This window comes from Lynx canadensis, chromosome B1 (assembly GCF_007474595.2).
Source record: "Lynx canadensis isolate LIC74 chromosome B1, mLynCan4.pri.v2, whole genome shotgun sequence".
Taxonomy (NCBI): Eukaryota; Metazoa; Chordata; class Mammalia; order Carnivora; family Felidae; genus Lynx; species Lynx canadensis.
In genome coordinates, this window is record NC_044306.2 from 173,124,493 (window position 1) to 173,141,525 (window position 17,033).

The 17,033-nt window shown below is 40.7% G+C and overlaps 1 protein-coding gene across 2 annotated transcripts in view; it reads left to right on the top strand.

The window, feature by feature from the left end:
- The first annotated feature begins 1,382 nt into the window (after positions 1-1,382).
- UGDH (UDP-glucose 6-dehydrogenase) overlaps positions 1,383-17,033 on the top strand; it is a 31,979-nt gene continuing 16,328 nt past the window's right edge. The window contains exons 1-4 of one of the 2 annotated variants that reach the window (XM_030314015.1): positions 6,573-6,799; positions 6,897-7,014; positions 10,200-10,368; positions 15,470-15,571. In XM_030314015.1, coding sequence (XP_030169875.1) covers positions 10,207-10,368; positions 15,470-15,571 — 264 coding nt within the window. In that variant the 5' untranslated portion in view covers positions 6,573-6,799; positions 6,897-7,014; positions 10,200-10,206. Of the gene's footprint in view, positions 1,633-6,572; positions 6,800-6,896; positions 7,015-10,199; positions 10,369-15,469; positions 15,572-17,033 lie in introns of those variants that run through there. The other variant, XM_030314014.1, reaches the window with a different exon arrangement.

A 17,033-nucleotide genomic window follows, 5' to 3' on the forward strand; every position in this document is an offset into this window, starting at 1 on the left:
TCTGGGTTCAGGAGTCTGAGCCCAGCATGGAGCTCTGTGCTGACAGCTCAGAGCCTGGAACCTGCTTGGATTCTGTGTCTCCCTCTCTCTCAGCCCCTCCCCCCGCTCACACTCTGTTTCTCTCTCTCTCAAAAATAAATAAACATAAAAAAAAAAAGGAATAAAACTTTTAAAAAACTTACAAAAACCCTTCATCATCTATCAGGTATTTTTTTTTTTAATTTTTTTTTTCAACGTTTATTTATTTTTTTTTGAGACAGAGAGAGACAGAGCATGAACGGGGGAGGGGCAGAGAGAGAGGGAGACACAGAATCGGAAACAGGCTCCAGGCTCTGAGCCATGAGCCCAGAGCCTGACGCGGGGCTCGAACTCACGGACCGCGAGATCGTGACCTGGCTGAAGTCGGACGCTTAACCGACTGCGCCACCCAGGCGCCCCTATCAGGTATTTTAATGTGCCTTTATAAACGTCTAAACACATTCCTTATGACGCTGTATTTAATAATCGTCTTTGACTTCGAGTACAAAAATTATGCGAGGAACACACAAGAAAAGTCATGACTTCTTTTCTTCTTAGATTTGAGGTTTAAGATGGTTCTGTAAGGGAGAAAGAGAACAGAACTAACCTCATTAAAAACGGGAAGTCTCCATACATTAATTTTAGTCTTCCTGATAGCACGGAACTTGCATGTTGCAAATTATCTGCTACGTATCATGCACAGACATCCCAAATCCCGAATTTGGCAGGAGTATCTCTGGAAAATATGGCTGGTAGGGCGTGGGTGTTATGCTTTTCCTCCCAGGGATCAGGCGGAGGCACTAACTGGTCCAGTCATGACAGGACTCAGCATCCTAGCCCAAGAGATCTGACTAAACCTTGGGCCTCTGGCCCGGAGTACGTGGGAGGGGAGTAAAGCCCCGGCTCAGTGGGACCGCAAAATCTCGGGGGCCGAAACACTAGGCCACCCGTTCGGGCTGCTGCTGAGACCGGAAAGGGGCCGGGACCTTCCGGTCCCCCCGCGCCGCAGCCGGCTGGTTCAGTACCCCCGCAACCCTAGATTATGTCCGACGTGGCGCCCACGCGGCGCCACCTCAGCGCCGGCCGTCAGCGGGGACGAGGACACAGAAAGCGAAGGGGGCCTGGCATACTAGCGCCCGGCGTGGCGGTACCTGGAGCCGCAGCCCACGGGCCTCAGCGGCCTTGACGCGCACGCAGCTCCGCCCAGTGCCGCTCGCGGTAGGGGCGGGACAGCTGAGCTGGCCCGAGCGGATTCGCCCAGGTTCGGCTGGGGGCGGAGCCTCCCCTCCTAGCAATGACTAGCCCCTCCCCGTCTCCCCGCCCCTGGGGCCCGCAGGAAATAGGGGCGGGCCCCGGGGCCTAGTGTGGCGGGAGGAGGAGCAGGGATGCGGTGGAGTGCAGAGTCCGGGAGGGCCTGACTGCGGGGGAATGAAGCCTCCGCCTTCTCGGGCAGAAGCTTTTAAATACGGGTTCGGCCCGGGACTCTGGGTGCAGTGCTTGGCAGCCTGAGGGAGGGGCGTGCGGTGAGGGGAGGTCAGGCGGAGCAGAGCTAGAGTGAAGAAGCTGCGGCAGCGCGGCGGGTAGCGAGGAGCTGTCCTAGCCGTCTGGAAGTGGGTAAGCGCCTTGCCCGGGCTCGCCCCGCCGCCCCGTCGGGAAAGTCCCGGGTCCCGGCGGGATGTGGAGGGAGCGGGGCGGGGGAGTGCGCGCTGCTCTCGGTCGCGCTGTGCGCTCGGTCCAGGGCTCCCCAGTCTCAACGACCCTGGTCTCCTTTGGGCTCAGGGTGGGAATCGCCTTTTGGTCTTCTGCCCTGAGGATGGAATAGCTTGAGCTTTTTATTCTAGACTCGCGAGTCTTCCAGCCGCTTCTCTTTCTGCTTTTTCTCACTTTCTGGCTTGAAACAAATGAGATTTCCCCAGAAAGCCAAACGTCCACCTAAGGAAGTCGTCCTCTGGTTAGGGACCCCATTTTGATCTCAGAGTCATAGTCTTTTGTTTGTGTTTAGTCTGTTCACCTGGGGAGCTGCTTGCTTTCCTTCTGTCACTAGCCTTAAGAAACTACAATGAAAACGAAGCTAGAAAGCCCTTTTGAGGGCGAAATCCTATCTATCCCACGATAGACATTCTATCGTGACATCTGCATGGGCTGTCCTGGAATCCATTGTTGGCAGCCACACCGTATAGTTGCTTTATTTCATGTCGGGGAAGGCCTCCTTGGGTGCTTCAGGAGATCATGTTTGTGTGAGACCTTGAAAAATCATACTTCTTATATATAGGAAGATAGCTGACTAGGCTTGAATATTCTGGTATATAGAAAGGAGGGATTCACTGCTAGGGAGCTTTTCACGGATATACAGAGGAGTAGCTGTCCATTGACTGCCCTCAAAGACACAGTGAGTCTTTGAGTTTCTTCAAACCCCCTAAGAAATGGAGAACAGTAGTCTGGTCTGTTTCTTCAGGGAGGTTCTGGAAATGAAAGAGCTTACTGTCTGTTCTGAGATGTGCTTGTTAGTACCCAGCATCTAGTTTAAGGTAAGTGGTAGACAATCCTGATTGAAAGGATCTCCTTTCTTCTCCCATTGCTGTACTCCTTTCTGGGACATAAAATCTGTAACTAATGAGCATACTTCATCTTCCCTCTTATTACTTTCATAGCTTTATATGATGCCCTTCAGATATAATGTTAACATTGCCTTTCTCACTGAAGAAATATTTTTCTTGGGTCAGGCATCTGTTAGTACTTAATTTTTGGAAATGACTAAGGTTGATGTGTGTGTGTGTGTGTGTGTGTGTGTGTGTGTGTGTGTGAAGTTGATGTATCCAACTATAACGTCCATTGCCTTAGCTACTGGATAATTATGCAGGGTATACTGAAGCGATTATATTCAGCGTAGATTGTAATAGGACTTTCGATATTTGTTAGCCACATCTTCTAGGTTGAAGTATTGATCTGAATTTATAAAATTTTAGGTGAAGAGTAGTTTTGGAACAGCCTAGTTTGTTGAGATTTTCCCAAAATACAGAGGTGAAAGCTCATTTCAAATTGATACATTCAGTAAGCAAACATTCCCATTTCCCTGACAGCACAATAGAAGGTCAGAAAGTACACAAAAGTAGAAATGGAATATGGAATCAGAAGACATCTGTGTCAGCCACAGTATATCACTAACACTGTATCAAGCTCCATAATAAAGTTTATTGAAGATTCTATTAAAACTTTCAAGTGACCATTAATGGAGACTTGCACAGATTCTACATCTAGCTTCTTTAGTAATTTCCCCATTGTCATCTACAAGCCATGCTTCATATGAAATAGCAATGCAGGGTAACCCAAAACACATGTAGTTCTATAATATAGGTCCATCAATAGTTTACCCCAGCTGCTGTATGTAAGGCATGGTGAATACAGCCTGGCAATCAAGGTGGATAAGAAGTAACTCTGGAAAGGCATGAAATTCTACATAAAAAAGAGGATGATAGAATTCTGGACAATTTCAGCAAAGATACAATGATTAGCCATCTGAGCTAAAGCTATTCAGCTAACAGTCTTCATCTCAAACAGGCTCTCATGGAGAGCTACTCATTCATTCAGTTAGTATTTATGGAGAGCCTACTGTTCTAAGTGCTGAGGTAACAGCAGCAGATAGGAACTGTTAGCCTAGGAGCGTGTTATTAAACTGTGAGCTCCTTGAACCCAAGAGTTGCATCATGTAGACATTCAATCTATGTTTATATAATAATGTTAACAGAGCCTGTTCTGGTTGAGATTGAGGGCATAGGATGTCCTAATAACCTGTTGGCTATGGGATTAAGTGGTAACCCCAAAACATCCTCTGGTCCAAAAATACTTTGAAATTCTTTTTGTGTATTCTAGATATACCGGTTGTGATTAGAGAGGCTGGCTAGCTGTTCAGTAAGGGAGTTACAGTGTGATAGTTCTTTAGGTTCATCACAGTTCAGAACTTGATCTTCTGCCTTGCATATCTGGAAGGTAGATTTATTTTTTCCTCCATGGACCCAGAGTTAATGAGGCTTTAGATGTTAACTTACAATGATTAAACTCATAAAAGACTAATGGATACACTAGAATGAAACTTTGGTATTAGAGTAGGGAAATTTTATTACAGTGCCTGGAATTCTTATGTCTCAAATCTGGGTCATCCCTTGCTAGTGTTATCCTGGGAATCTGAATTCATAAGGGAGAGTGGAATCAGAGCAAAGAATCTAAGGAGAACATTCCATCCAGGCATTGGGAAAGCCCATTCTTGCCCCACCTCTGTGCAACCAGAACACTTCTGACTTCCAGATTCTGTGTCATTCTTCTCTAGACAGTGTTGAAATAAACACCACGTCATTCTTGTTCTTAACTCCCTCTTTCCAGGCTACAGGCTGATCTTCCTTTTTATTTTCCTTCAGTGGAATTTATTAGATTTTAGCTGCACTAATGCCATTGATTGTCATGGCTACTTTCAACTATGTTACTTTAACTTGTTAAATTATAGTCTCCTTAATGTCATGGACATGCTTCCCTGAAAGGGGCACTCGAGACCCACTTTGAATTCATTTCTACCCTACGAGACAGTTATTACCTCTGGGGACCTGGCTGTCTTAGTTGGTAGAGCACGCAACTCTTGATCTCAGGGTTGTAAATTCAAGCCCCACGTTGGATGTAGAGATTACTTAAAGATAAAAAAAAACTAGGGGACCTGGATGGCTCAGTCAGTTAAGCATCTGACTTTGGCTCAGGTTGTGATCTCACGGTTCATGAGTTCGAGCCATGCATCTAGCTCTTTGCTGTCAGCACAGAGCCCACTTGGGATCCTCTGTCTCCCTCCCTATCTGCCCCTGCCCTGCTCAGTGCGTGCTTCTCTCTCTAAAATAAATAATAAAAAATAAATAAAATTAAAGAGACAGTTATTACCTCTTACCACTTCTTAATACCCATATTTTTATCCAGCTAGGCAGATCTCACTTCTCTGGACTCCTTTCTGTATATGAGTCCTTATTTATTCCTTTTTTTTTAATCTGGAATGCCCTCCCCCACTTCCCATTTCTTTCTATATCCTACTTACGCTTTTTTTTTTTTAAGTTTTTATTTATTTATGTTGAGAGAGAGAGAGAGGAAGCAGGGGAGGGACAGAGAGAGGGAGAGAGAATCCCAAGCAGGCTCCACACTATCAGCACAGAGCCTGATATGGGGCTGGAACTCATGAACCATGACATCATGAAATCAAGATCATGAGATCATGAAATCAAGAGCCAGACGCCCAACTGACTGAGCCACCCAGGTACCCCTCTCTCTTTTTTTTTTTTAATGTTTTTTAAATGTTTATCCATTTTTGAGAGAGAGAGAGAGAGAGAGAGAGAGAGAGGACACGCACACACACACACACACACACACACACACACACACCCTCCCCCCCCCCCACACACACACACATGAGTGTGAGTAGGCGTAGAGAGAGAGGGAGACAGAAACCCAAGCCAGCTAACTCCACTGTCAGCACAGAGCCCAGATCAGGGCTTGAACTCACAAACTGTGAGATCATGACCTGAGCCAAAATAAAGAGTCAGATACTTAATGACTGAGCCATCCTGGTGCCCACTATATCCTACTTACTCTTTAGGCCAAGCTTAGATTCTACATTTCCCTGATGTAGATACCTTCTTATTTTGATTTTCCCCCGCACACCCCCCCTGCTTTGGACTTTAGCATTCATTTTGTCATTTAATTGATTATACTGCCTCGTATGTTACTTGGGTGCTATTAACTCCTTTTCATCTTTTAAGTCAGCTTAAGAGTCACCTTCTCACATTAAAAAATTAATAAAAAAAAATTAAAAAAGGGCAGTTGGGTGGCTCAGTGGTTGAGCATCTGACTTCAGCTGAGGTCATGATCTCACCGTTCCTGGGTTTGAGGCCTATATAGGGGTCGGCACAAAGCCCACTTCAGATCCTCTGTCCCCACCCCACCCCTCCTCCAGTTGCACATGCTGTCTCTCAAAAACAAATAAACCTTGGGGCGCCTGGGTGGCGCAGTCGGTTAAGCGTCCGACTTCAGCCAGGTCACGATCTCGCGGTCCGGGAGTTCGAGCCCCGCGGCAGGCTCTGGGCTGATGGCTCAGAGCCTGGAGCCTGTTTCCGATTCTGTGTCTCCCTCTCTCTCTGCCCCTCCCCTGTTCATGCTCTGTCTCTCTCTGTCCCAAAAATAAATAAAAACGTTGAAAAAAAAATTAAAACAAAAAAACAAATAAACCTTAAAAAAAAAGTCATCTTCTCAAGTCCTTCTTTAACTTACCCTATCTAAAGTAGTTCTTTCCCCATAGATAGTGTCTCTGTCTCTCGCCTACCTGTTTATTGCTTTTATATGGAATTATCACAACTGCCATTATTTTGTTTTATAGAATATAACTATGTAAGAGTAGGAACTGTACCTGTCCTGTTCACTAGTGTATCCACAGTACATAGAACAATAGTGGCTGTAACATAGAAAGGTGTTTAATAAATGTTTTTCAATTGAATTTTTCCCTAAATAAATTGTTAAATTCTTGAATGTCAGGACCTGTGTCTGTGGCCAGATTCTCTGCTGTGCCCACACGGTAGACCCTTATATTGGGAATATGAATTTTTCATGAAGGAGAACAAGGGACTAGGCCTGAAGCAAGTTGAAGCAATATTTCCGAAATTGGATGCCAAGCCGTTTCTACTGTAGGGGTACAGACAGTGGCAGTGAATGCCAGAGACACATCTTTGGTAAGCCTGTTCCAGGCTTGGCTGTCCCACAGGTGAGAGCTTTTCAGAACATTCCCCTGACCTTTAGCCACTTGGCAGTCCCAGTGTAGTCTTTTCCTCCTAGCAATTTCTCTGTCTCCTTGTGTACAGGGCACTTGAGGCCTGGAGAGTAGTAAAAGGCAGAACTGAAGAGTAGAAGAAGGGTGAAGAAATGAAAGATGGATGGTTGCCAGAAGTAAATTTTGTCAGGCTCAGTATTTTTCTTGGGGTGAGTTTTGGAACCATGAAAGTTTGATAGGAATATCATGTTTGTGTGACTTCACGGGTGATAGTAGGGAACTCTTAACTCATTTATTTAGATTATTTTTTAAAAAACCAGTATACATAGTATGGTAGCAGTATTTTTTTTTTTTTTTTGTGAAAGAGGGACAGAGTGAGTAAGGGAGGGAGGGGCAGAGAGAGAGAGAGAGAGGGAGAGAGAATCCCAAGCAGCCTCTGCACTGTCAGCACAGAGCCCAAATCAGGGCTCAAACTCACAAACTATGAGATCATGACGTGAGCTGAAATAAAGAGTCAGACACTTAACGACTAAGCTACCGAGGTACCACCCCCCTCTCATTTATTTAGGTTATAAAAGAGAGAATCTACCAGGGGCACCTGGCTAGCTCAGTTGGTAGAGTATGTGACTCTTGATCTCAGGGTCATGAGTTCAAGACCCACGTTGGGCATGGATCCTACTTAAAAAATAATGAATAAATATGGGGCACCTGGGTGGCTCAGTCGGTTGGGCATCCCTTTGGCTTGTGTCATTATCTCACCGTTCGTAGGTTTGAGCCCTGCATCAGGCTCTGTGCTGATAGCTCAGAGCCTGGAGCCTACTTCAGATTCTGTGTCCCGAACCATGAGATCATGACCTGAGCCGAAGTCAGACTCTCAACTGACTGAGCCACCCAGGTGCCCCAAGAAGGGATTATTAGAATATATATTTGTATTCACTTGTACTGTATAAGAAATACTGGAAGGAGACACAAATAACTTTCCTTCTGGTAGAAGCAAAGTAGTGGGTAGCAAAGTAGATAGGAATGAGGTAGACATGAGGCTTCTTACTATATACCTTGTTATACAGATTTAATTTGAACCATATGTATTTATTACCTATTCAAAGCAAAAAAATTTAAAAATGTTTTTTGTATGTGTATCACTAAGAATATTGCTTTCTTTTGTAGAATCAATAGATTCCAAGTTTTGCTCATATTTACTGTTTTACCAAATTTCTGTTCTTTTTAAAGTTTTTTAGGGCCACTTAAGTGGCTCAGTTGGTTAAGAGTCCGACTCTTGATTTTGGCTCAGTTCGTGATCTCATAGACTGAGCCCCACGTCCAGCTCCAGGCTAGGTGTGCAGCCTGCTTAGGATTCTCTCTCTCTGACCCTCTTCTGCTCATGCCTTCGTGCAATCTCTTTCTCAAAATAAACATTTTTTAAAAAATAAAGTTTTTTAAAGGTCATTAGAGATAGACTCTGAGTTGATATCTTCTAAACATGGCCCCTGAAGATTGATTTATAAACGAGATTGTTTCTTTTTTTTATGTTAATATTTTGGCAATTTGCAAAGCTCAGCTTTGTTTGTGTGTGTGTGTTTTTTATATATATGAAATTTATGGTCAAATTGGTTTCCGTACAACACCCAGTGCTCATCCCAACAGGTGCCCTCCTCAATGACCATCACCCACTTTCCCCTCCCTCCCACCTCCCATCAACCCTCAGTTTATTCTCAGTTTTTAAGAGTCTCTTCTGGTTTGGCTCCCTCCCTCTCTCACCTTTTTTTTTCCTTCCCTTACCCTCCCCCAGGGTCTTCTGTTAAGTTTCTCAGGATCCACATAAGAGTGAAAACATATGGTATTTGTCTTTCTCTGTATGCCTTATTTCACTTAGCATAACACTCTCCAGTTCCATTCTTGTTGCTACAAAAGGCCATATTTCATTCGTTCTCATTGCCAAGTAGTATTCCGTTGTATATATAAACCACAATTTCTTTATCCATTCATCAGTTGAGGGACATTTAGGCTTTTTCCATAATTTGGCTATTGTTGAAAGTGCTGCTATAAACATTCAGGATACTTGTATTGGTTGTTCAGCTTATTCTCTTCCAGTAAGGAAATCTACCCAGAAAACCAGCAATTAAAACATTGTTTGATTATAGATTTAGATTGAAGAGAATTGGATCATCTTAATTATGTAGTTTGTGTCTTTTTTCACGATAGGGTTGTACTTGCCCATCATTATAATGAGATCAGCCTTCCATAGTACCTTCTCTGATCCATGCAGGAGTATACTAACAAATTCTTAAGTTCTCTGATTACCATTTTCCTTCTCCTTGGAATCGGTGAATGGGTTAGATTAGATGATGCCAGAGGTCTTGGCAAGGACTAAAATTCTAAGAATCTGATCAGTTTGACAGTTCTTGTTCTCTTTATAATGAATTAACTGACATTCTTTTTTTTTTTTTTAATTTTTTTTTCAACGTTTATTTATTTTTGGGACAGAGAGAGACAGAGCATGAACGGGGGAGGAGCAGAGAGAGAGGGAGACACAGAATCGGAAACAGGCTCCAGGCTCTGAGCCATCAGCCCAGAGCCTGCCGCGGGGCTCGAACTCCCGGACCGCGAGATCGTGACCTGGCTGAAGTCGGACGCTCAACCGACTGCGCCACCCAGGCGCCCCATAACTGACATTCTTATATGTAAATCAGTACCTTTGTCATTTTGATTAGTGTGAATCAATTCACCTAAATGGCTTTTGAAAACCCATCAAAGTCTGTGTAACAGCTTTGGTAACTACAGAATTACTTTCCTTTAACCATCTCATAGTTTCTGATTAAAGTTGAAATGGAGTTTAAGATCATTGTCAAATACCTAAAAATACACTGCTGAAGCCAAAATATATAGGGAATATGACCACAGAAACCAATTCTGGACTTTCAGACTGATCTTATTATCTGTCATGTTTCTTAATATCTGTCATGTTAGTCTAAACCTGCCATAAGGCTGATCTTTGTAAACCAGCATTTATTTAAGCGAGAATTGCATTGGTGTGTTTACCCTTGAATTTTCCCTCAGCAATCAAAGTTCCCCTGGTGTAGTAGAGGTCTAAGTAAGGTTTTGTTTTGCTTCTTGAATTTCTAATTATTAGATCATTATAACCTTTGTGACACTTCAGTAATATCAGTTATATTTTTTTCCATCTTTGATGCTAATGCAGCCGAGAACGAACTAGGTCATCCAACTGGAAGGTTACGTATTATCACTGTTTTAATAATGCTTAATGAGTGTGAATACAGGAAATATTTCCAGATATTTATCACCTTGACAGTTTTTATAAAGTGTGATAAATGTGCAGTGTGATTTCTTTAAATTTTCTGTTTTCAATAGAATAGTCTTACCGCTTTCCTTCTAGTTCAATCATGTTTGAAATTAAGAAGATTTGTTGCATTGGTGCGGGCTATGTTGGAGGACCTACGTGTAGTGTCATTGCTCATATGTGCCCTGAAATCAGGGTAACGGTTGTTGATGTCAATGAATCAAGAATCAATGCATGGAACTCTCCTACTCTCCCTATTTATGAGGTAAAACCATACTAAACAACTCTTTGTTCTTATGTTCTTTGTTTTCTTACTGTTTTTGCTAAATAAATTACTATTAATGTAGAAATCTATGACTACAGCTGATAAGAAACTAAGTGAGAAATCTAGGTCCACAGTGTTATGGACATTACAATTACAGTTATGTCAAGTATGCCCAGGGAAAATGGGAGGAAATATATTAGAATATTAATAATGGTTGTATTAGGGCAATGAGAATGTGGGTAATTTTTCTCTCTCGTCTTTTTTCTCATTTTGTCTGTTAATATGGTTACCATATTGTAAATAGTAAAATTTTAAAAGGGTATTCTATAAAATTAAAATGGTAGAACTGTGGATGTTTATAATATTAATTCATGTAAGTCTATTATATTTGGGCGTTATTGTACTTAGGTAAACCATGGGTGGATAAATGATGTCTTTTATATCTAGTACCTAGTATCACAAATTTGTTTAACTGAAATTTCAAAACTTCTGTGAATTTAGATAGTGTATAGTTAGGAAAATATGCTTCTATTTTATTAAGCTATGTGGATCCCATTTTTTAAAATTTCACTGTAAAATGAGTTCATGAATATTATGCTTTTGAAACCCAGCAGAGAAGCATTTGAGAATTTGATGGTAGCATTTTCTTCCCAACATTAATATATTCTCCTTTTTTCCTTCAGGAAAACTTTGTTATTTGTAAGATTGTTATCAACCATAGTCTTTAAATGTATTAGTCCTTTGGAAGGGAAGTCTCAACCAGGTTTATAGGCATATGAAATATAGAAATCCATGAAAAAGCACCCACAGAATAGTAGCTACCCAACATCATGGATTTAATCCTATCGGAATCACACTTAGAACAAAAAAGCAAACCTCTGAATTGTGCCTTCTGTTTGTGCTTTACCCTTTCTTTTTCTACCGAATGAACTACCCATAATAGTTCTATAAATACTTTAGTGCTGTAGCATTTCTTTCCCTGTTATGACATTACTACTATATTTGGCTTTGGAGAATTTTAAAAAACATTTTGGAAACATAAGAGTTTTAGAATTCTGATAACCATAAAAGGGCCGCAAATCATTTGAAACCCATATTTGTACCCAATCGTTCAGTAATCTGTTCTGCCAGCAGCGTACTCTAGTTTTCAGAAACAAAGGGTGCCCGTCAGAATGGCTAAAATTACTACTACTGACAATACTAAGAGTCAACAAGGATTTAGAGCAATTGGACGTTTATACATTGCTGGTCAGAATGTAGACTGGTATAGCCACTTTTAAAACTGCTTGGCAGTATTTACTAAAGCTGAAAATATGCAGAGTCTGACCCAGCAAATCCACTTGTTGGTGTATATCCAATAGAAATGCGTACATATGTGTGGCCAAAAGACAGATATTAACAGTGCTATTCATAATAGCCCCAAATGGGAAGCAGCCTAAATGTTAATCAGTGTTGGAATGGATACACAAATTATAGCATAATCCTGCAATAAAATACTATACTGCACTGAAAATCAATGAAACTACTCCTACATGCAGGAATATGGTTTGAGGTACCTGGGTGGCCCAATCAGTTAAGCATCCGACTCTTGGTTTTGGCTTGAGTCATCGTCTCCCGGTTTGTGAGATCGAGCCCTGCACTGGGCTCTGTGCTGCCAGTGCAGAGCCTGCTTGGGATTCTCTCTCCCATCTCTCTCTGACCCTGTCTCACTCACACGTGCTCTCTCCCTCTCTCTCAAAATAAATAAACTTTAAAAAATTTAAGAAAGGATATGGTTAACTTCTCCCAAAGTGTTGTGTTGCCAGACACAAAGTAGTACATACTGTATAATTTCATTTGCATAGAATTTAAATATAAGCAAATTAATCTCTGATTATAGAATTCAGCATGATTATAATTTGAGCAGTGGTAGTGACTAGAAGAGGGCACAGGCATACTGCAGGTTCTGATTTACAGTTAATGTTATAATTCTCATTATAAATAGTGGTTACACAAGTGTGTTCAGTTGTGAAAATTGAGCTATATACTTTTCTATACTAATATATATGCATTTTTATGTATTTTGTTTTACTTCAATACAAATTTTATTTAAAAACAAAAAAAAAAAGGTATCCTGAATTAGAAAAAATATAAGCTATCTATAATGTATTGGAATTTGACATTTTTCTTGGAGAAAACAAAAAAATCAGTTGGCCAGGCATATTTCATGGCCAGATTCTTATTGTAGATGTTACTATTTATATTAATTGAAATCTGAAACTCTTCTTCCTAAGACTTCAGTGCTTGAAATTTAAAATAGGGGCACTTGACTGGCTCAGTTGGTAGAGCATCTGACTTCTCATCTTGAGGTCAGGAGTTCGAGCCCGATGTTGAGCATAAGCCTTCTTAAAGAAAAAAAAAAGTATGTTGTACATTGACACTGAATCCAGTTGGGATATATAGTTAGATTGAGAGAGTTAAGGTCTAAAATTATTTCTTTTCCATATCATACTTGTTTTTTCTCAATAACCTTTTATAAACAAAGAAACAAGCATTTATTATTTTTGTGCTTTTATTTTGTAGATAAAATTTTTCTTCTTTAAATCTCTTTAAAAAGAATATAAAGGATTTGAAAGTCTAGCTAGAGGTGCTCATTAGAAACTCATTAGAAGCAATGTCTGAGTTCTCAGAACCTTGAAATCTCATAATTGTATTGGCTTAAGTTTTATTTTTATGTCATTTTCTAAAAAATCCATTTATTTATTTTAAGAGAAAGAGAGCACGCATGTGCGTGGGGGAGAGATAGACAGAGAGGGAGAGAGAGATTCCTAAGCAGGCTCCGTGCTGTCAGTGCAGAGCCCCACACCGGGCTCGATCTCACAAACTGTGAGATCATGACCTGAGCCAAAACCAAGAATCAGACGCTTAACCAACTGAGCTACCCAGGTGCCTTTTTTATGTCATTTTAATATGTCTATTCCAGAAAATTAGATGATACCATAAGCAGCTATTTTAGTTCTGTGCTATTTAGTGTAGCCTACAAAAGAAATGAAATCTTTTTCCGAAATCCACTGGTTTTGGAGGTTAAAAACATGACACTGCTACTTTAAAATTCTAGAAGGAATTGTCTCAGCAAGTAGAATGATTTTCCTCTTAGCAAGTGAATGACTTCAGGCTTTCTTAGACATCAGTTAAAAGATGCTCACTTAAGGAATTTATAAATCAGAAAATAAAGGTGATTTCTATAAGTTGTGTTTAAAAAAAAAGCAACAACAACTTGGGGAATGAATTGTGTGACCCAATTTTCCATTTTCAAAGATATATTAGGCCTTTGTTCTGTTTTTATTTCTTTATTTTATGTTGTAAAATTATGTATTCCTATACATTTTCTTGGCCATATTGGAGATGTAAAATGTTACGTGAAATGTCAAACAGGAAGAATTATAAAAGAAGAAAAAACAAATGGCGGGTTTAACTGGAATTCACAATGCTCTCTGAATTGCTTTATTGAGTAGCTTATATTTGTTGTTACTAGTTGTAACTTTATACTTACCTACCTTGGACAAGGCAAAAGAATACTTTTATGTCCAGAGCAGCCTTGAACACCTTTGTAATCACCTTGCTGTTGTAAATCTGTATCCTATAATGCATTTAAAAACCAATGACCAAATAAATACTTGTTTTCAAGGATAATTATAAAAATCTGTGGCATTGATTTTTCATTGTAAATACTATGTTTTCAGGTCAGAAGTCTCTAATTGTGACTAATGTTTAACTCATGGTCACTGATAGAGAAATACTACAATATGTAATTATAGCATTTAATATACCCCTTTGAGTACCCAGTCTCCTTGAGAGTTGTTCTGTCATCACTCCATCTACTCTGAGACTAACTAATTAGAGAAATATTTAGAAGGAAAAATGATAGAACTTGATTGTTGATCATAAAAGAAGGATGAAGGGGACACGTGGGTGGCTCAGTTGGTTAAGGTCTGACTCTTGATTTCAGCTCAGATCATGATCTCACGGTTTATGGGGTTGGCATGAAGCCTGCTTGGGACTCTCTCTCTCTCTCTCTCTCTCTCTCTCTCTCTCTCTCTCTCCCCCCCCCCCAATAAATAAATAAGCCTTAAAAATACTTTCTTAAAGAAAGGTGAAGGAGAGGAAGGAATCAAGAATAATATCCAGGTTTCCAATTTGGATGACAGGTGCATGATTGTGCTACTAATTGAGTTCAAGAATGCAGGATGTTGTGGAGGATAGTGGGAGATAAAATGGCAAGTTCTGTTTTGTCCTACTTAGTTATAGAGGCTTTGGGAAATCCAAGTAGAGATGTTCAGGAGGCAGTTGGATATGTATCAGAAGTTTGGGCAAATGATTCAGGGCTGGAAGTGTAAAGTTAGGAATGTACAGGTAGTTGAAATCAGAGTAATTGAACTCTCCCAAGAAGAGTCTATAGAGAGAACAGAGCATTAGTCAAGGACAGAACCCAGGAAAACGCTAATGTTTGATGGTAGGTGGAGAAGAAAATGCCATAGAGAAGCAATGAAGAGTAGTTCATCGAAGGTGAACCAAAATCGGAAGTTTTAGTAGTGCAAGCCCCTATAAAGATGTACAGTTGACCCTGTGGGGGTGTGGGGCGTTGACCCTATTTTGTATACTGCATTCTTAAAGTAAACTACAGAAAAGAAAGTGTTATTAAGAAAATCATAAAAGGGGCACATGGGTGGCTCATTCGGTTAAATGTCTGACTCTTGGGCTCAGCATGACCTGATCTCATGTCATGATCTCATGGTTCCTGTGTTCAGTCCCTGTGTTGGGCTCTGCGCTGACAAATGTGGAGGCTGCTTGGGATTCTCTGTCTTTCTCTCTGTGCCTCCCCTGCTCACTCTCTCTCTCTCTCTCTCTCTCTCTCTCTCTCTCTCAAAATAAATAAATAAATATTAAAAAAAAATCATAAGAGGAAATACATTGACAATATGGTACTATATTCATTGAAAAAAAATTCACATATAAGCAGACCAGCGCAGTTCAAATCTGTGTTGTAATGTAATTCTATACACTTAGGTTATCTCATATGACTGGTAAACTGTGTGTACAACTCCTTCTTTTTTCTTTTTAGCCAGGACTAAAAGAAGTGGTAGAATCCTGCCGAGGAAAAAATCTATTTTTTTCTACCGATATTGATGATGCCATTAAAGAAGCTGATCTTGTATTTATTTCTGTAAGTATTTTCTTTTGCTGTGTGAGGTTTTTTAAAAATTTCTTTTTAATGTTTATTTATTTTTGAGAGAGAGAGAGACAGAGTGTGAGTGGGGAAGGGGCAGAGAGAGAGAGAGACACACACAGAATCTGAAGCAGTCTCCAGGCTCTGAGCTGTCTGCACAGAGCCCAACACGGGCTCAAACCCCACAAGCCATGAGATCATAACCTGAGCCAAAGTGGGACACTGAACCGACTGAGCCACCCAGACGCCCCTTGCTATGTGAGTTTTAATGCATTATTGTCTACATAGAAGTTTTATTGTGTTTTAATAGTAATCCGTTGGTATTAATCCACATCATTACTTAGCATAGAGTCCAGTTGAATTTAGGTTGTCATTTTGTCCAACACTTCACCATACCCCATAATCATCTGGTCAAATGCATCACTTCCAATCACTGAACAAATAATTGGAGAAAGTTCTAGTCTGGGATCTAGAGTTAGGAAGTGTTGGTAACGTATGAGTCCATGTGGTAATAGTGTATGTGTGTCATCATTTCTTGTTTGAACCACTGCTTGGAAGAGGTGAGGTAAAGAGAACCAGGTAAAGTGTGTGTGCGCAAACTTATGGGACTCTCCTTTCTAGATGACTTATAATTGTTCCAGAAGTCATTTTATTATTATTTTTTTATTTTAAAGAGAGAGAGAATGTGTGCATTTAAGTTTATATTTATTTATTTTGAGAACGAAAAAGAGCGCACAAGCGTGCACTGGGGAGGGGCAGAGAGAGGAGAAAGAATCCCAGTCAGGCTCCATGCTAATCAGTGCAGAGTCCAATTAGTGCAGGGCTTGATTCACGAACAGTAAGATCTTGACCTGAGCCAAAATCAAGAGATGGATGCTTAACTGACTGAGCCACCCAGGTCCCCCTAAGATTTTAAGTAATCTTTATACCCAGTGTGGGGCTTGAACTTAACAACCCTGAGATCAGGAGTTGCATGCTCTACCAATTGAGCCAGCCATGCACCCTACCAGAAGTCATTTTTAATTAACTTTTTGGAACTTGGCTTGGGTTGGTTAGGTTACAGGCTAGTCCACAGGTTATCTTAACTCATGATACGACTAGCCTGTTGTACCTTTGTAATGAAAAAATAGAATCAATGCTTAGGAGTAAACTCCGGTAATGTAATATTTGAACCAAGTATTTTACTTCTTGCTGTCCTGGTAGCCATTTACTCAAATATTCTGTGGCTGATGGTATAGTAATCACCAATTTGTGGCTGAGCTAGGGTGTTATATGACTCAAGACCTTTAGGGCCTTAGAGAATAAAGGGAAAGCCAGTGTTGTAAGCTTTGACTGAGCTCCATGAACTAAGGGAAAGAAATATCATGGGGTCTATAGAGGGTAGATGTTGTTGAATTGATTATGCATATTGTTAATGATTATAAGTTGTTGAATTAAGAGTTTTCTGACTGATGAGACA